At 36.3% G+C, this 21152-nt stretch overlaps 1 protein-coding gene and 1 long non-coding RNA gene across 17 annotated transcripts in view; one reads left to right on the forward strand and one right to left on the reverse strand.

Annotated features, from left to right (window-relative positions):
- PPFIBP2 (PPFIA binding protein 2) overlaps nt 1-21152 on the reverse strand; it is a 181574-nt gene that overhangs the window by 102882 nt on the left and 57540 nt on the right. For 15 of the 16 annotated variants that reach the window (XM_031942169.1, XM_031942171.1, XM_031942170.1 and 12 more), the window contains one exon: nt 12851-13065. In XM_031942169.1, the coding sequence (XP_031798029.1) occupies nt 12851-13065 (215 nt within the window). Of the gene's footprint in view, nt 1-4869; nt 5301-12850; nt 13066-21152 lie in introns of those variants that run through there. The other variant, XM_031942181.1, reaches the window with a different exon arrangement.
- LOC116419851 lies at nt 2024-3382 on the forward strand. Its single transcript, XR_004230177.1, has 2 exons — nt 2024-2468; nt 3074-3382. It is a non-coding gene; the product is annotated as an uncharacterized LOC116419851 (long non-coding RNA).

Below are 21152 nucleotides of genomic sequence, written 5' to 3' on the forward strand. Positions count from 1 at the left end.
TCCCACCTCCCTTGCTCTGTTTCTAGTTTATGAACACCACTGCCACAGTTTAGCTTCTTTTTATGGGCAGTCTTCTCCCTTTAGATTCTGAACTCCAAAAAGCCAGGGATTATCTTTTCTTTTTATTTTTTGTTTCCCTAAGATTTAGCCCAACTGAGGTACACAGGCACTTAATAAATGTTTTTTTTTTTTTTTTAAACTTTCTTACACAATCTACCTGCCTACATAAAACTAGCCTAAATAATAAAAAAAGACACACATAAACATCTGAGGAATTCCTCCCCCTACACCTTATGCAACAGGCTGGCAAAGTCAGTTGCCAGCCACATGATCACTTCCAGGAAATTTTACTCCTGCCTAAATTAATTTAACTGGTTCAGGCATTCCCTGTCATACACAAGCATATATCCACACAAAGTTTCTCTAAAGTCTCTTCAAAATACAATCAACACTGTAGTGATAAATGACTCTTCATCACTAATAACACAGATGCAAATTAAATAGAATTGAGGTTTCCCTCACATCCATCCCACTGGCAAAGGGGAGAAAACTGGAAATAGGGTTGAATATGGTAAGACAGGTCTAAGAATGGAGGGGGGGGGGAGAAAGGGATAGAGGGAGGGAAAGGGAGAGGCAGAGAGAGAGAGAGAGAGAGAGAGCGAGAGAGAGATGGAGGAGGTGTCTAAAAATGGTCCAGCTGTTATGGATGACAATATGGTTATATATGACCAGCAGTTGGTGAGAAGAGTAGAAAAGCCTTCCCATACTCTAGGGATAAGTCACTTAATCTCTCAGTACCCCCAGACAATTAATTCTTAGACAGAAAAAAACAGATGAGTTGTCAATGTGCATCACTGGAGAACAGCTAGGTAGTGCTGTGCCAGGCCTAGAGCCAGAAAGACTCATCTTCCAGCCTCAGACACTTACTGTGTGACCCTAAGCAAATCATGTTATCTTTTTCCCTCATTTTCCTCATCTGTAGAATGTGCTGAAGAAGCAAATAGCAAACACATACAGTATTTTTGCAGAGAAAACTCCAAATGGAGTCCCAAGTGAGATAATACTGAAAATCAGTGGAGGGAATTTATACATTGGGAGTTAGTTCTACAGTAGTTCATGCCAAAAAAAAAAAAAGGAAGTGGAATTGTTTGAGATAGAACATTAAGTGGTTCCCACTCTCTGAGCCAGCAAGCACACTGCTAATTTTATAACTTGAGGTCAATGACAGAAAGATTCTGAATATATTCAAATATCTACACCCCCATTTTTATTTAGTAGAAAAGAACTGGAAGCAAATTATATAAACGTCAGTCTGGGGATGTCAAAACAAAATGCAGCTGATGAATGTAATGGATTAGATTGTCATCAAGAATTTTCTTCAAAGCTCAGGTAAACCTTTCCTCTTCCACCTGATCCCCTGAGGTATAATTATTTCTCTTCAATATTATCTTGTGTTCATATTGTATATGTTTATATATGAGTATGTTTTCCTTTCAAAGAATATAAGCTCTTGGGGGTCAGTGACTATGTCTTTGCTATGACAGGTGACTAATAAGTGCTTGCTAATTAGTTGATTGAGATTTATGAAGAAATGAGATTGAATGGGAAGACCTGTATGAAGTCATCCTGAGTGAAGAAAGCAGAAAGGAAACATACACTGTACACAATCATGTAAATGAAGAAATCACTAAAAGACAACAGAATTCAGGTAAATAGCTTCAGTTGAATGACTCTGAAAACATAACTTCTGCTGATACAAAACTATAAAGTGTTACTAGTGAAATGAAAAGTTATCACTATGATCAGATAGTTTTTACTTAACTTTTTAAAAAAGCATAAAGCTTACTTATTAGTGTTGTTTGGTGAAAATAAAATGTATCAATTTAAAAAGTAACACTGTAAAAAAAACCTTAATTCACCTGATCCTTAGCTCTAATATCCCTGAATGGTTTCTCCAACCAATCAGAGAATGGTTGCTAAGCAACCAAAGCAAATCATGCACTACGCCATTTGATTGGTGGAGAGCAGTGATTTGGACCAACCATACAACAGTTGCTAAACCAGGTGGGATCCTCTTTTCATACATCCGGCCCTATACTCCCTTCCTGGCTGTGGACTACTGATTGGCAAAGAGTGGTAAGAGGGAGACAGAAGGAGGCTGAGGGATGGGGACAAGGAGGAGGACATGATGAGGCTTCATGATGCTACCTTTCCTTCCCCAAGACTCCAAGGAAATAACTCCTGTTCATCAAACCTCTTAGAATCCACCTATTCCTTCAAGATTCACTTTAAAGATCTCCTTTTACCAGAAACCTTTGAATTTTGAGACTGAATGGGAAGACCTGAATGGGGAAGACCTGTATGAAGTCTTTCTGAGTGAAAAAAGCACAAAGAGAACATATACTTTTACAATAACATAAAGAAAAAACACTAAAAGACATTAGAATTCAGGCAAATAATAATTTCAGGTAAATGAGCCTAAAAACATAACTTTTTTTCTGATACAAAACTATAGAGGATTACTAGTGAAATTAGTAATAATTACTATTACCAGTTTTACTTAACTTTTAAAATCTTATTTTTTTCACATCTGTTTTGAATAGATTTATAATTGAATATGTTGCTTTTCCTGATAGATTTTTAAGCTCTTGGAGGACTGGTGGTTTGGTTTATTCCACACTCCTCAATATTGGCAGTATAATGTAGTAGGAACTTAACTGTTCCTATAGTAAACTGCTATTTGCTGATTAACTCTCTTTGCCAAAAGTGAAAACTTAGTGAAATCTCCAGGATAAGCGGTGGAGAAGGGGATGTACAGAAAGGGAGTAAGCCACTTTTGTAGCTAGTACAAATAGCCAGAAGAGGAGGGAAGGGTTGATCTGGCAGATTGGGCAGCAGGAGGAAGAATTAGACCCCAGGACACTACAAGGCCTGTATATTGACGGAGTACAGTGGAGATGGTTCCCAGGAAAGGAAGTAATATGCATTTACAAGCCCATCTCACTTTACAGTGTTTCAGTTTAGTGCTTTGTATTTATCTTGTGTTTTTTTGTTTTTGTTTTTCAAATTAAAGGTTTGTGGCAATTCTGCTCCAAGAAAATCTATTGGCATCATACAGTGTGGTGGGGTGCTCTTATCATGTCTCTGTATCGCATTTTGATGATCCTTGCAATATCCCAAACTTTTTTCATTATTATCCATGTTATATCATATCTCTGTATCACATTTTGGTAATCCTTGCAATATTCCAAAGTTTTTTCTTTACTATATATGTTATAGCAATCTGTGATATTAATATTGTAATTGTTTGGGGACATCACGAATTATGCCCATGAGACTGGTGAATGTATTTAATAAATAAATATGATATGTTCTGACTGTACCACTGAAGGCATTACATTTCTGACTCACTCTCCTCAGAGTTCCCCATTCCCTGAGATATAACAATATAGAAACTAAGTTAATTAATAACCTTGCAATGAGTTCTAAGTGTTCAAGTGAAAGTAAGTCAATTCCATGGCAAACTTCACCACTGTGTTATATTTAGAAATTGCCATAGTCAGCCTAACTTTTAGCAAACCTGGTCAGTAGCCATCAACATCACGGTAAGACCTTCCAACCAACAAAAAGATTATAAATCACCAAAGGCTCAGATGATAGCAAGTTTGTTAGTAATACGGTATTTTTAAATTAAGTTGTGTAGATTTTTAAAGACATAGTACTATTATATATTTAATAGACTATAATATAGTATAAACAAAAAGTTTTATATGTACTGGAAAACCCCCAGATTCATATGACTTGCATATTAACATATTTGTTTTTTTGGCATAGTCTAGAACCAAACTTGTAATATTTCCAGGTATTTCTATGTACAGTATGTACTGTATGGCAGGTACTATGCTAAGCTAAGGTTGGGTGGAATGGAACCCATGGCTACTACAGATGAGGAGTGAAACGGAGAGCCCCAGGATGGAAACTGTCAACACCTTTAATATTTTACACCCTAAAGCAAAACCCCAGTTGCCCCATACTACCTATTCTCCTGCAGCTGGAGAAAGTTTTAAGGAGAAGTGGTATATTTTACTGTTAAAAAGGTAATATAGTCTCTGGTCTGTAGACCACTTCAAGCTTTTTATAACTTGATGTTTGAGCAGTGAAGAACATGGCTCTTATTTATGGAGTTTGAGAAAAGATGACCTGGAAGCAGGTCTGATCCAAAGATAGCTATTCTAGCATTGACAGAAAATCCACTGGCCAGGAACCACTTTTCTTTCACATCATAATTCTGACTCAAGAGTGGAATGTTCCCTGTATTTTTCCTTTTAATTTCCATATAAAGAATAATCAATCCCTTTTGCATATCCCTTGTTAGAACCTAGTAGGTACAGCTTCCTGGTCAATATATGAAGCTGGATTTCAATGAATTACTAAACAATTCTCCTTCCTGAGTATGTGTGAATGAGTCTTCACCATAGGGGTTTATTTTATGCCCATTCCCTGTCCCCAGGTGGGCTTTTCTGTCTTGTTTTTCTCTAACTTGTTTGTCCTTCATTCTCATAAGAGAATCAATAGTATCAGGAGGGTGATGTTTTGACTTGCAAGTAAATTGGATTTAAGTCAGGCAGAGCAGTGCAAAATCATCAGCCTCACTCTTTCCTCCTAGGTCTAGTAACAAGACAGAGAAGTCAGAATAACTAGCAATGGTCCCAGATGCAGTGGTAAAAGTAAGCTTTTTCCCAGATCTTTTTATTCAAGGTACTACCCATTTAGTGATTAAGGCTAGGTCAGAATTGAGGCAAAAGCTGGATTAGCTTGCCTTCCCCCAAAAAAGTCAATTTGAAGGGATTCTCTAAGTGAGAAACCTACCGTACTGAGTGGTGGGATCCAAGCACTTTCTGGGACTGGTTAAATGTACAACAGGGTTGGGTTCTGACCATTCTTCCTGCCTCCAGAAGTACCAGGTCTGGACAGTGGCAGCTGCTTTTGCCCTGAGTCAGCATCTTATCGTCCAGAATTGTTGACGGAGGGAATTCTTGTGCGTCACATGTTTTTCTTTTGACCTATCACCTGGGTTCTGAACTCAATTCTCCGCCTTAAGCTTTGACCCCTTCTAACAGTGAACTAGTTATAAATGGCTAAACATCCGTATGTGACTAAAGCACCCTTATCACAGCTTCTCCTGTTCCCAGGGGAAACCTGAATGAATTTGATGTGGAGACTGGAGCAAGAGGGAAGAAGGAAAAACAACTTCCATTATCATGGCTGCCCATTATCCTGCTAATATGTTTCCTCATAAAAAATAGGAATAATAATAATTTGCATTGCTATAGCCCTTTAAAGTTTGAAAAGTATTTTATAGAAACTCATCTCAGGTTCAAAACTATGAGATGTTACATGTATTAACTTCATTTTACAGGTAAAGTAATAATAGAAAGAAGAATTAATAGAATTAAGAAGCCTCTTGATGAAGGTAAAAGACTAGAGTTTAAAATTTGTTTGAAGTACAACAATCAAAAAATCAAAACAAAATCTTGGCAATTGGTCCCATTACTTCCTGGCAAAAATAGGAGAGGAAATGGAAGCCATGTAAGATTTTATATTCTTGGGATCAAAGATCACTGGAGACAGTGATTGTAGTCATGAAATTAAAAGATGCTTACTTCCTTGGAGGGAAAGCTAGGGCAAATTTGGTCAGGATACTAAAAAATGAAGACATCAACTTCATGACAAAGATCCGTATAATCAAAGGTATGGTTTTTTCAAGCAATATATGGCTGTGAAAGTGATTATGAAGAATGCTGGGAGCCACAGAATTGATGAATCCCTTACACAGCTTGGAAATCCCATTAGTCAATGTTTAAAGAAATTAATTCAGGGTATTAATTGGAAGGTCAAATGCTGAAGATGAAGCTTAAATATTTTGGTCACATAATGAAAAGAATCTGATGTTGGGAAACATTGAAGACAAAAGGAAAAGGGGATGGCAGAGGATGAAATGAAAAGATATGAACATAAGACTGAGAGATACTAGAAGATAGAAGGGCCTGGAATGCTATGGCCCATGAAGTCATGATGAATTAGACATGATTGAGCAACAACAAAATCAACAGAAATCAGAAAAAAATAATAAAAATAGTTAATATTTATTTATACAAAGTTTGCAAAGTACCTTTCATAGGTTATTTTATTTGATTTTCATAATGATCCTGTGAGGTAGGTGTTATTAATATATCCATTCTATGAAAGAGGAAACTGAGACTGCGATAGGCTATGTCAGAGCCAGGATATGAAATTAGCTTTCTCTGACTCAAAGTCCAGACACCAGTCATTTGTGCCACATTGCCCTCAGCCATGGGGAAATCACAATGCTTGTTGCAAGGACTCAGAATTTTAAATGATCAATTTTACTTCATAAATGAAATTCAGAAGCCAGTTAGCAAAGCAATGGAGGATGCGAAAGAGGAAGATAAGAAGTTTGTTGAAGGCTTCCTTCTAGAACTGCGCTTGCTGCCTCTGACTTTGGATGCTATTTTGTCTGCATTGTCTTGCTGGGGCTGCTGTCTCATGGCTGAACCGTGCCTTTAGCAGATGTGAGAGGACTGCCTCATTCATGTGCAGACCAGATTGAGTGGGATTCTCTCAGAAGGCAAGCAGACAGGGAGTCCCATAAACTGCTAGGACTCTGGTATTGCCTCTCTCTCCTTCCTCCCCTGGACTTAGAGCAACAGAGAAAAAATGCTTTGGGTTTTACATCTTCTTCTGTAGCCACAGTCTTAGTTCTGTTTAGTTAAGTAATTTATAGGACCTTGTCATAGATGAGCCTGCCTTCTAAGTGTTCTATTCAGGGGATGTTTTCTGTCCTCAGGGAGCTTACAATCTAATAAGGAAAATATGAAAAAACTTTCCACATGTATAGAAATAAGTATAAGACGGGAACTAGACCTGTGATCTTGTTGGCACAGGGAACTCCCTCTATTAATGAAGGTTGGCACTTTATCTGCAACCTAGTGAGTTTCCTAGGGCACTGAGGTTAAGTGATGTGCCCAGGATCACACCTCCAGTATGTATTCTAGTGGGACATGAAGGCAGCTCTCTATATACTGTGTTACGCATTTGAAATAAGAAAGAATGTACTAAGGGAAAAGAAAAGATTTAAAATGCTAGATGATATCAAAAGTGGGAGAGTTCACTTCTAACATAAGGTTTCGGAAGTTTCTTGGAGATCAATATCCCTGACTTTGAAGGAAGAGGATTTCGGCAGCAGAAATGAAAGTGCGATTGAGGCATGCAGCAAAGGGAGCACAGATGGCAAGGTCTGGGTGGAATGTAGAATGCATGAAGGCAAGTACAGATGGTAAGGTAAGTTAAAGGCAAATCACAGAGGATCTTAAAATGAAATGCTAGGTAGAAGAGTTTATAAGCTATCTTACAGGGTATAGGAAACTACTGAAAGTTTTTGAGAAGGGGAATAATAAGGCAAAGTTTCTGCATTAGTAATCTACAGCACTGGAGAGAGATGGGAGACGGACATAGAGATTTGAGAATTACCTGCCTAGAGGTGATAATTGAATCTTGTGGAGAGAATGAGATTTTTGAGTGTGGAGAGATGGGTGAAGATTGAGTAAGGATAGAACCTTTAGAGGACTCCCACGCTTGGGTGGGTCCAGACAAAGATGAGTCTGGGAAAATGGCCAGAAGATTGAGCCAATTGGGTAGAGTTCTTGGAATTTCTTTGGGGGGGGAAAAAAATCAAAATCCACTAAATTTGTACTTAATGAATCAGTCAGTCCTTTATGGGAGTTGTGTACCTCCTGAAAATTTCTTTAAAGCCTCCTAGTTTAGAGGTACTTTCATCTCACAGCAAAAAGAACAAAGGGGGGAAATGAAACCAAAGAAGATTCCTTGAATGTTACTATGAACTTATCCGGTGCTTTTCAATTTTTCTTTAAAAATCAGGAGCTCTGAATCTTTTTTGTTGTATGTGTCTCTGTCAGTCTAGGGGAGCTGATGGACCACTCCCCAGGAATAATGTTTTTAAATGAATATAAGTACATAGGGTAAAAAATGAAACACATTCTATTAAAAAAGTTATCTAAATCTCAACTTCTTAAATTGATTCATGACCCCATATGGAGTATTGTAACTAAATGTGAGAGTTGTGAAATTTATGAAAGGGATCATAATCATGTGTGTGTATGTATCTATATCTATCTATCTATGTAGCTTGCTGGGGGATAGTGGTGGGAGATGAAATGGAAAAAAGAATAAGGTGTGCAGCAGAGAACCAAAGAACAATTTACAAAAAAGCAAAGAAAAAAATGAATGTAAATGAACTAAATGAAAAAATGAAGCAAAGAAAAAAATTCATGAATATAATTTCTCCCACCAATATATATACTTTCTTGATCTGGTAATTTGTTGTTTATATTTTGAATCCTCCCTGATGTTCTGCTGAGCATGAGAATGTTCTCTTTTGTTTTGTTATATTTTGTTTTTCTTTTTTCTTTACTTTTTTTTCCAATAAAATAAATTTAAAAAGGGGGAGAGGGAGATCATGAGTGGAAAAAGTTTAAGAAGCCCTGATCTAAAACAAATTTTAAATTCTCTTTTTAAAAAATTCTTTGCAATGGATAAGAAAAGGAATTTGGAGAAAATAAAATTTAAAAAAATATGCAAATATATTGTTTTTTATATAACACATTTATTAATATAGTTATTGTTCAATTATTTTCAGTTGTGGCTGACTCTCAGTGACACCATTTAGGTTGCTCTTGGCAGATTCCTTCTCTAGCTTATTTTGTAAATGAAGAAACTGAGGCAAAACAGGGTTAAAGGGCTTACTCAGGGCCATATTGTTAATAAGTGTCCAAGATAAGATTTTAACTCGGGATGATGAGTCTTCCTGATCTAGACTTAGCACTCTACTGTGTCCTGTTAGCTGTCCATATTAATAAATATAACAAATAAATATCATTTGTTATATGTATAAATGTGTACGTACATATCACACATGTAAATGTGGACACACATTTCTAGATATACCACAACTCCCCAGAACTCAGATTAAGAACTCTCATTCTAAACCTACTAACAACATAACTGGCACCTTCTACCAGACTCAGATGCTCATGATTAGTCAGCCCAGAGCTTCTCATTCAGATACCTTTTTCGTGTGGCTTAGGAATCAGGAAGACCTGGCATCCATCCCAAGTTCACAGATACTCAGTGGAAGGGTCCTTAGAAATTATCCAGTTGAACTACTTCATTTTACAGATAAGGAACCTGAGGTTAACTATTTGTCCAGATCAAGAAAGTATATATATATATATATATATATATATATATTGGTGGGAGAAATTATATTTATGAATTTTTTTCTTTGCTTTAGGAAAGACCAAGAGCTGTTACATAGCAGGTCTATTACTAGTTGTGTGACCCTAGGCAAGTGAATCTCCAGTAAATTGCTGATGCTAATGGCCTCCACCTCACAGCTGTTTGTCAGGATCAAATGAAGCATCTGGCAAACTTAAAGCACTTTATAGATGTTAATCGGTATAATTACATGATCTCATTTGGCTCTCACAAAAGGGATGTGTTATTATCATCACTATTTGTAATTTACAGGAGAGGGAATGGAGGCTGAGAGGTTAAACACTTGTTTAACTTGTCTTCAACCTTTCCATATTACACTTCTTTTTCACACTATATTCCCAAATTAGCCGATATGACATAGCACAGGAGGACCTGGATTCCAATCCTGCTTCTGATGCAAACTTGAGACTCTGGGCAAGTCACTCTCAAACCTTTTAGTCCAGGCTTCAAGACTATAAGTTGTAGGAATATATTAATATTGGAGGCAGCAAAATGGTGCAATTAATAGAGTGCTGGGCCTGGAGTGGGGAAGACCCAAGTTCCAGTACAACTTCAGATACTTATTAGTCGTATGATTCCGGGCAAGTCACTAATCCTTTTACCTCAGTTTCCTCATTTGTAAAATGACTGGAAAAGGAAATGGCAAAAAAAAAAAAATATATATATATATAACTGCACCTACTTCTCAGGATTGTTGTAAAGATCAAGAAAAGTAATAATTGCAATGTGTTTAGCACAGTGTCTAGAATATGGCAAGCACCATATCAGTATTAGCTTTTGATGTTATCACATCCTCATTATTATTAATAATCCTATATCTGTGATATATTGGAGTAGGGTCAAAGGAGATAAAGTGTAACGTGCTTTACAAACTTCAAAGTCCCACAGAAATATTAGTTATTATTATTTGGTTACACTATTTGTGATTCAAAAATGAACTTGCAAAATCCGATACTATTCTTCCTGAAAAAATCTAAAATCTGGTTATTTTGGGGATTTTCCAAAATGTTCTGAAGGCAACAATAGGAAGGTAAACTAAACATCCCCATGGTCTTTGGCCTTTGAGGGAGGCAGGGGAGCCAAAGTAACCAGCTCTTCTGTCTCTGCCCCCTCCAGTGGCCTCTATCACCTACTGCATCAGAATAAGGAAGGCAGCAGACTACACTTAGGAGGCAGATGGATTGGCAGGATAGCACAGGCTCAGCATAAAGGCAGGCAGATAAACTTGGTCCACTCTAGAATTCTGGTGTTGCACTTCCAACCCCATGACAGAGGAGGGGCTACATTCAGATACAAAACTACCCCAACTTTTTCTTGGGAAAAGGTAGTGTCTGATCTCCTAGTATCTTCTTCCACTTCATAGAAGGAAAGATTGCCTCAGAAAACATTTCATTTCTTTATGAGCATTTCCCGGTTGGCACAGGAAGGCTCGAGTCACATTTCATTAATCATAAAGCAGCCCTTTCTTTCTTCCCCACATTTTTTTAAAAACTCCTCTCTCTTTTCCATTTGGCAAACAGATTTGCATTTTTTTTTTTTTTTTTTTTGCCAGAATTAAAGATCTCTCCATGGTTCTTTATAGGAAAATATTTACTTGGTTTTTTGGACTCAGTAATAAAGTATGACACTGAGGCAAAGATGTTTTAAATGAAGTAAGGCACCCAGTGTGCCTGATAAGACTTCTCAGCCATTAAAACAAACAAACAAACAAACAAATGAACAAAACTTGTCCCTAGAATCCTTTTCTTTTTCAAGTCATCTCTCTTCAGAGACAAGCCTGGAGAGACCCCCTTAGTTAGAATAATGGGGAGACTGGATGTGTTTGGAGTAAAATTTAACCACACCCCGAGGTCTTGGGAGAGGACTAACAGTGCCAGGTAACAGTGGTTACCCGAGATAAATATTTAATGCTGACATGATTACTTATTTTCTCAGCGAGAACTATAGGTTCATTGTTCTCCTGAAATATTTACCAATAATGAGCTCTTCATTCAGAATTAACTGGAAAGACTGCTTTAACAAAAGCTGTCTCTCCCTACTTTCTAGTAAAAGGAGATACGATCCAATGGGAGTAGACAGACAAGATTCAAGAAGATCTGAATGAATTCTGTTCCTACCAGGAGGTGCTTCAGGAAATTAAGGTTCAGGAAGGTGACAGAGAGGAAATTATAATGGTTTTGAGGTTCAGAGGATCTGGATTCTAATGCTGATTCTGCTATCCATTTCCTATCCATGCTATTTTGGATATATCATTAAACTTTTTCAAGACTCAGTTTCTGTTAAAAACTGAAAGGAGTTGTATTGGATTCAAGATGGGAACCCAAGTTTCCTGACACTAAACAATGCTCTTTTGGCACTGGGATGTTATATCCATGCTTGCCAGGGAGGTATGCTGGATCCAGATAGCATTGTTCTGGGTTGACACTTTGTGAAGTCAGAGCACAGGGCAAGATTGAGAATAGAGAGTTGTCAATTTAAGTTAAGGGGAAGAGCCTATAAATGAATGAATTGCAATAGGATTAGAATCAAATGCTAATTGGATTTGACTGGATGCTGTGTGATAAAGAGTTCAGTTCCAGAGGTGAATGAACAAAAGAACCATCCATACAACCCTTATCTTGAAGTGAAGATTTGTTGTTTTCCTTGGTATGAGGGGACATTCATACCAACAATTCTTATACCCCTTTCAGAAGATCAGCGAGGCAAAAACTATTTTCATGATAATACTAAGACATAATTTGCCTATTAAAATATTCCTTTTTTCCAACTACTTTTCTTTGAGGCTGGATTATCTTTATGTCTTTCAACCAAAATTGCATGTTGCAATAGACAGAATGTAGAAGAGCAGATAAGAATCTTTATAATTATAAGAATCTTTTAGTTAAGCCAGATATTAGAGAGATTTGCAAAAATGAGTAATAAAATGATATTTCTCTATTAAATATATATATATGTATATACATGTAAACTATGTAACATATTAATGGACTTATTGCTATTTAAAATCTATTAATAAATACTTTAAAATGCTATCAGTTAATTTCTAATATGGTAAAGATCGATAGATACATATAACAAACAAAAGTCTGAGAACCATTGCTATAGGCATTTCAAATAGGGAAAGGAAAAACAAAGACTTGGATGCCAGTCAAAAGTTTGGTAAGTGAGTTTGAGAGGCGTAGTAGAAAATTGTACATGTTAAGGAAAAGAGGGAAACTAGAATTTTTTTTTATTTTAAATTTAAATTTAATTTAAAATTTAAATAAAAAATAGTATGAATAAGGTGGAAATGTCAAATTTGAATGATTTTTAAAAGTTCAATAAATCTCCCATACTTTGTCCCAATTTTCCCCATAAAGCAATTAGCAATTCTCTAGCTGAATGGCATGCCTGTTCTGTCACACACTTGGCAAAATAGATTTTGTGGCCCAGCAGGCAGAACAGTTCCCAGGATGGTTGTGTCACAGTTACTCACCAGATTTCCCTGAAGCCACTCTTTTATGTAGGCTGCAGTGGGCTCTGGGATCTGCCCCCGAAGGACTTCTCTTTCCTGAGGATCCTCCAGCATCTCCAACGACAGCCTCAGGTCCTCCATGAGATGAAGTACTGGGAACATGCTCATGTATGGGGATTGGGAGGGCAGCCCAACATCATAGACACCATTGCTGTGTTCAGCAGCCGATTTGGTGCCTGGAAGAGAGGAGGGGGAGTTGAGGTTAGCCCTATTGATTTGGAAGTCTGCCGCCTGAACATGAACACAAACATCTGGTTAAAAATGAGACGACCAATGTCATCAAAGAGGATCCCTATTTCTCAGATGGAATAACATAAAGTTTATTTTTTTTCTGCATCTTCCTCCAAAAGAGTCATTTCCCAAGAAATGTTGGATACTAAGACAGACCCAGGAGTATCCAATTCTCCCCATTGCTACCTCCAACTCGGTCCTTAAAGTGGCCATCTGACGTCAGCTAGTACCCACCAACTGCCAATCAACTGCCCTACACAAAGCCCGAAAGCTAGCCTAGCTGCATAGAGGGTTGGGGAAGAGGAGGAGAAAAGAGATGGAATAGACTGCAGGCAGCATCTGCCAGGCAAGGCACATCATCCCAACCACCACTGACCACCATTTCCCCTCAGATTCTTATCTACACAGCCTAGGATTCTGAATTAAAAATGAACTAAAAATCAGGAATGATGCTACTTTTAGACCATCTTGATAAACAAATCCTATGGAGATTCAGGCTGACAACTATTCCTGTAGGTGTTACTGCCACAGCTATTGAAAATCCAGGGGAAAAACAAACAAACAAACAAACTTCTGCCATCACTTATCTTGGGCAATGTTAAAATATTCAACATGATAAATGAAACTACTGAAAATGTTTATTTTGAACTTACAATGTCCCAGGAAGTGTGCTAAGTACTTTACAATTACTATCTCATCTGATCCTCACAACAATCCTGGGAGGTAGATGCTGTAATTATTCCCATTTTACAAATAAAGAAACTGAGGCTGACCCAAGATCACAAAGCTGTATCTGAGGCTGGCTTTCAACTCAGATCTTCCTGACTATAAGCTCAGTGCTCTCTCCATTGGACCACTTAGCTGTTGTTCCCATCAGGAAGAGATATAATTTTTTTCCCCCAGTGGAAATGATGTTAACCTAGATGCTTTACTATCTGCTTTGCCATGATACCCTGAGAACCAAGGGACCATTCTACCTGACTTGCAGTGGGAACTTTTTATGTGTTGTCCGATTAGAATGTAGCTCTTTGTATCTGGCAGGCTTTATGTATGTACATATTTACATAATGCTTTACACAGAGTAAGTACTTAAAAAAATGCATTGTTCATTCATTCAAAAACACTGGTCCTTATATCAGTCTATATATTTTTTTTCATTCTAACCTTAACAAACAACTGATTATCAATCAACAAATATTTATTAAGAGCCTACTATGTGCTGAAGAATATCAAAAAACAAAAGCAAAAACAAGATAATCCTTGTTCTCAAGTATAGATATCTAATGGGGAAGTAACATGCAAACAATCATGTATAAATTAAAGCATTTCTGTATGTAGTGTAGATCAGAAAAAGAGGAATATGTCTCCTATCCCGATCAAATCTCCTAACAGAAGATGTCCCTCTGGGTTGTGTTCTAGGTCCTCTTCTGTTTCTCTATGCCAATTCTAGGACAAGAGCTCATATGGGGTCAAATAACTGAAGGTATCAACAATAAAAGCTATCAAATATCCCACCAAGATTTAATTTATTATGTAAAATAAACAAGCACAGCCATTTCATTAGTATGCAAATTTTCTTTCATCTTTAATAAATACTAAAATTATATGTATACAAAAATTTAAAACAAACTTATGATTAGTTATTATTTATACCATATTATCAATAATTTTTTGATTTGTGTACATATTTTATATACCCACATATCCAGGGTTATGTAAAAATTCCTTGGACAAAAAAAGAGTCGTGAGTGCAAAAAGCTTAAGAAGCCCTGATCTAAGCTTCATTTATCATCTTATCAGGTTTATTTGCCATTTTTATGTTGATGATTTTCAAAACTATCTTTTCTGCCTCAGTCTTTCTGCCGACTTCCAATGTGACATATCGAACTGCTTTTCAGTCACCTCAAACTGGATAGCTAATCTTCTCTTTTTAGTTCCCTATCATAGTAACGACCATCATCTCCTAGTCCCTGAGGTTTCCAACCTTGATTGCTACAACAGACTGCAGATGGGTTTGTATGTCTCCTCATCTTCTTTTCAGCCACTAAAGTGATTTTCCTCAATTTCATGTCACTCTACTCAAGAAACTCCGGTAGCTCCCTATTATTGCCTCCAAAAGTAAATACAAAATGCTCTGTTAGCCCTTCATAACTAGTCCCTTCCTATATTCTTCTACCTTCTTCATCTATACTGCTCATCAGTTCTTATAGAATAATACTATTCCATAACATTCATATACCATAACTTTTTCAGTCCTTCTCCCACTGATGGGCATCCACTTAGTTTTCAGCTCTCGCCACTACAAAAAGGGCTGCCACAAACACTTTTACACATGTGTTTCCTTTCCCCCTTTTTATGATTTCTTTGGGATAAAGGCCCAGTAGAGACACTGCTGGATTAAACAGTATGTACAGTGTGATGGCCCTTTTGCCCAGTAAGTACTTAATAAATGTTTACTAAATGAATGAAACTGAATCTATACAACATATTTTTATTTTTAAATTTAACCTAAGAAGAATGAAGTGAGCAGAACTAGCAGACCAACAGATATAATAACACTGTAAAATAAACAACTTTGAAAGATTTAAGAGTTCTGATCAGTGTAAATACCAAAGATGATTCCAGAGGACCCACCATGAAGAATGGCATCTACTTCCTGCCAGAAGGATGATGGGCCAGATATATAATGAATGAGACACATTTTTGGATGTGGTCAATGTGAGAATTTTGTGCTTTATTACATCTGTAGGAGGCTATTTTTTTTTTTTAACCCTCCCTTTTAGTCTAATAATATTAAGGACTATTTCTCCAACATAAAATCCCTCCCCAATTTTTCCCTTTAGGAAAATCTAGATCACAAAAGTTAAGGTCTTTCTTTTAGAAAGGAATTCAGTGTGATAACCAAATCTGGTTTAGTCTAGATAGGATCAAGGCCTGTCCCACCCTTTAAAGTAGGGCTCTCTTTTTTATTCAAGTTTAAGATGTTGATCTTATGGATGGAACCCATTTTGGACCTAAAGTAGTGCTCTGGGAAGGGACTGATTAGTTGAAATAATAATTGTTCTCAAGTGTAGTATAACATATTATGAAAGTTTCCTTATTTGATTCTTAGAAATGCTATCACAAATAGTCTTGAGGCAGAGAGACATATTAGAGGTTATAGGAGTACACCACATTTTGGATATCTCTTTAAGCTAGAAATGGCCTGGACATAGATTAATGTTTAATTCAATTATTTTTTAATGCCAGAATTGAGCCTAAAAATGCACAGTATCAAAATTTCCCCCAAAATTTTATTTCAAGGGCTTCCCTTCTTCCTTTTGGGGGGAGAAGGTAGGGAAAGAAAATCATTATATTGTATATTAAATATATAACTCTGAAATCTCTTCTGTGATTTCTTCTAAACTTCTTTTAGTACTTTTCTGTGAATTAAAAAAGTACCTCAACAACTTTTTCTTTCTATTCTTTTGATGGTAACTCCATCTAGCCTCTCATCTCCCTCCAAAGTCTACCCAAAACTTTTTTTTAAAACAAATATATAACATGCAGCTGGGTGGTGCAGTGGAGAGCACCAGCCCTGAAGTCAAGAGGACCTGAATTCAAATCCAGCCTCAGACACCTCCTACCTGTGTGACCCTTAGGCAAGTCACTTCACCCCAATTGCCTCAGCCAAAAAAAAAAAAAAAAAAAAAAATCTAGCCAAGTAAAACAAATCCCCACTAAGGCTGTATCACAAAATTTATCTCAAATGGTAAAAAAGGAGGGGTACATTTCTTTATCATTCATTAGACTCTTGGAATTAGATCAATACTTTTTTAGTGAAATGTAGCTAGTGTGAATTTCAGTAGAAAAACCTTTATTATTATCATCATCATCCTATACATCACAGAAAAAACTCAAAATAGAATCAGAAAAAGCCCTAGATCACCTGAGATTCCTATCAAAAACAAAGAGATTTTGACAGAGCTATTGAAAGCATATGGGACTCTTGGTTAATAAAAACATTTATCTGAATGAAATAAATTAATCTCATATTTCTGTATTCATCAGTGGAAATATCTACAACTTTTTCCTTTTGTACTAGATAATCATGGTACAAGAAGGCTACTAAAAGCTAAGAGCAATAGGGGCTGAAAAAAGGTTGGAAATGCTTTACTTGGGAGGAGTGTTATATCTATAAGACAGTTGTTGTTCAGTTGTTCTACTTATGTCCAACTCTTTATGAATTCATTTTGGGTTTTCTTGGTAAAGCTACTGGTATAGTCGGCCATTTCTTTCTCTAGTTCAGTTTACAGATGAGGAAGTGACACTTGTCCAGGGTCACACACTTACTAAGTGTCTGAAACCAAATTGGAATTCAGGTCTTATTCCAGGCACAGAGATCTAGTCTGTTCTGTTCGCTGGCCACCTAACTGCCCACCTATAAACGCTGGATCCCAGGACTTGCACAAACTTCTTCTCAAACAGAAACAAATAAATACCCAATACAAATAAAAGCACCTAATTTAGCAAGGTGTTTGGAGATCAACCGTAGTAGTGGAGGAACAGAGCAACTGAAGAAGAAAGTCCACAAAGTGTGGGGCTGAAGACACAGGTCATTGAGAGGGAAAAAAAAGCAGTTGAAAGAGATATTCGCAGGTTTTCCCATTAAAGAAGCTGCTGGTCTAAGAAGATGAATTAGTTTATGAGGACCTAAGTGCTAGGATCCCATCTGGGGAGTAAGTGTTAGAAATAAAGCAGATGTCAATATTATTAGAAGACCTGTGCATTTCAGAAAGTATAGATTAACTTTTCAAATGTGGAAGTGTCGAGTCAATTCAACAAGCACACTGTGTTAAATGAAAATACAGAATAAGAAATTGTAGATAATGTGCTCATCTGAAGTTCAGTTCATTATTGCTTTAAAAAAAACTGACATTACCTGAAGGATTCCTCATCCTTGATCCTTTAGGATGGCTGTTCCCCATGTTGGAAAAGTCTCTCTTAATTTGTATGTTCCAACTGCCTGGGCTTCCTACAAAATCCAACTCAAACCCCACCTCCAGGAAGAGACCTTTACTAGGTCCTCCCCACCCCACATTGTCTTCTATTGACACAGTTGTGCTCACAGGCATTTGCATTTTATCTCTAAGGTTAAGAGATGGAGTTTTTTCTTTCAAGTTTTGCCCACCAACTGGTAAGTATCTAATAGATACTTTTTGACAGACCTGCTTAATTACTCTGCAAGTAAAAGGTAAGAAAGCTCCTTCTCATTTCTTCTCCTTGGAACTAGGTTTAGTTAGGATAATTTTGCAACATTCAATTTCAATAGTTTGGGGTTTTGTTCTTTTTTTTTTTTTTTTTTTGGACACTGTATACTGAATATAGGATTTTCCCAACTTCATTTTGTATCCATTTACAAAGATCATTGGCAACTAGGTGGCAAAAGTGGACAGATGTGGATTTCGGAAGGTCTGAGTTACATTCTGACCTCAGCTGAATGGCCCCTGGAGAAGTCACTAATTCTGTCTGAGTTTCCTCATCTGTAAAATGAGCAGGAAAAAGAAATGACAAACTGCTCCGGTATCTTTGCTTAGAAAACCCAAACCAAAATCATGAAGAGTCAATCTTCACTGAAAAAAAATGACTGAACAACAAAGAGATCTTACCATGCTTCTTAATATTTATCATATTCATCATTTCTAACATCACAGTAAACTGTGATACTCATGTATTACAACTTATTTAGTTAATTTTTAACAAAATAATGATTTAATTAATTAATGGACATCTACTTTGTTTCAAGTTCTTTGCTACTTCAAAAAAGATAAATATTTTGCTATGTAAGGGGTCTTTATTATAAATTTTTTTTTTTTTATCATTTATCTCTTTGGAGTATATACTTGTGTGTTAACTCTGGCTCAAAGGGCACAGATATTTTAATTACGAACTTCACATGTTTCCTGATTGCTTTTCTTAATGGTTGGACCAATTCACAGTTTCATGAAACAAGTTCATTAGTGAGTTCATCTTTTCACAACTTCTCCAATGACTATTTCTATAATTGGTCATTTTTGCCAATTAGCTGGATGTAACAAGAAACCTTGGAGTTGTTCTTACATGCATTTTCATAATATTATTGATGCAAGGCATTCTTTCATATGATTTTTTTTTTTTTGAGGTACATATTCTGAGCACAATCAGTTTGTTGACCATGATTTGTATAACTTACAAGCATAACTGATTGTAACAACACACATAACTGTGTGACCCTGGAGCAAGTCACTTAACCCCAACTGCCTCAGCAAAAAAATCCCAAAAAACAAACAAAAAAAACCAACAACCTTCCCCCCCCCCCACCAAATCTTGTGTTCTATATTTTTTCCCTCCTTTTCCCCTGCCCCCTTCTCTAGAAGGCAAGTAATCCAATTAAATGATTTTTCTTTTGATAACTATTTTGACCATATCTTTTGACCTCTTTTATTTTAGAAAATGAAGACAGCCTATGTAAAAAAATAAAACCATAATTCTTTATTATGTATAGCTGGCTTTTCCTTTAACTTTCAAAGCTGTCCTGTTTTCTTCTGACCTTTTGTTCTTTCCTGTATACTTAAAAAAGTAAGTAAAGGGGTCAGGAATACTAATAAAAGGGTCAGGAATACTAAATAAAATGTCACTTTTTTGATATTTTGGTTCATTTAGCTAAACCATCTTTCCCACTGTTTGGAAGGATAAAGAAAAGAATATATTAGAAAATGTGGGTGATTTAAAAATAATTAAAATGTATTTTTTTTAAATTGGTTAAGAGAAGATCAAACTACTTTTTATACTAATGTTCCAGGTTCCTTTTTTTTTTTTTTTTTTTTAATCTAGTTAATGATGGATGGGTCATTCCCTACACCCTTCCAATTTTATTTCAATACTAAATACTAAATAATTGTCATGATTACATTCTTCTGACTTTGACAAAGGGTAGAGATCTATGCTAGCCTGAAAAGTGATGATAGGGTTATTCAGGAATGACTACAATTATACATCTTAGACTCTTGAACTTTTTCAAGAATTTCTTGAGTCTTTTTCAAATTGTGTTTTTCCTCAAATAAGGAAGATAATATTCTTGGGAGAAGAACCTGGAAAAGGAGCTGGTCCAAAGCAATAGAGACTCTGATGATGAGATTTCACTAAAATCCATAATAAAAAATTAACAGATTTGGAATGGATTTGAGAGGTCCAAGCACTAAACAGATGCTAAGAAGGCCCCCTGGTATTAGGGACTTTTTTGGGATGAGAGTATGTTGGAATCAAAGAAGTCTGAAAAATGCTATGAGATAAAAAAGAAATAGTGGAAAGATCACTGAGTTTAGAGGCAGAAGACATGGATTCAAATTCTGCCTCTGTACGACCAGGGGCATATCCTTTCAATTCCCCAGGTCATATTTCCTATCTGCAAAATGGGAAGGATTGAATTGGCCTTGCTTCCAGCTCTACATTTAAGATAAAGAATTTTTAACTATACCTATGGATGGAATACTTATAGTATTAAGATCTGGGATCTAATAAATTATATTTAGCATAAATATAATTTAGCATAAAGAACATCACGGTCACATTTCTAGATCACATTCAAATGGTTTCCCATTCAAAATTAAGGATCAGGAAAACTTAAAGATTCTCCCATTTTTTCTAGAAGGGGAGGGAGCAGAAGAGGAGCTTTGGGGAAAGTTTATGGCAATGACTATAATTTTGATAATCTGTGTCCCCCAAATTCTTTGTGTGCATCTCCTCTAATCCTAGCAAAAAATCCTCTGTAATACTGAAGCAGGAATGGGGTCCCTTGACTCTATGAATTATGTATTTGTGAATGATTTCAAGTCACCTGTTTGTACTGGAAGCAGCTGACCTTTAATTACATACTCAAAGGCACATAAAGCAATCTCATGTGTGTACATATATATACACACACACATATATGTTATCACACTTCCAACACAATTTATATATTAAGGAATATATATATAAACACACATATATATATATATATATTTATTAAGGA

This window comes from Sarcophilus harrisii, chromosome 6 (assembly GCF_902635505.1).
Source record: "Sarcophilus harrisii chromosome 6, mSarHar1.11, whole genome shotgun sequence".
Taxonomy (NCBI): domain Eukaryota; kingdom Metazoa; phylum Chordata; class Mammalia; order Dasyuromorphia; family Dasyuridae; genus Sarcophilus; species Sarcophilus harrisii.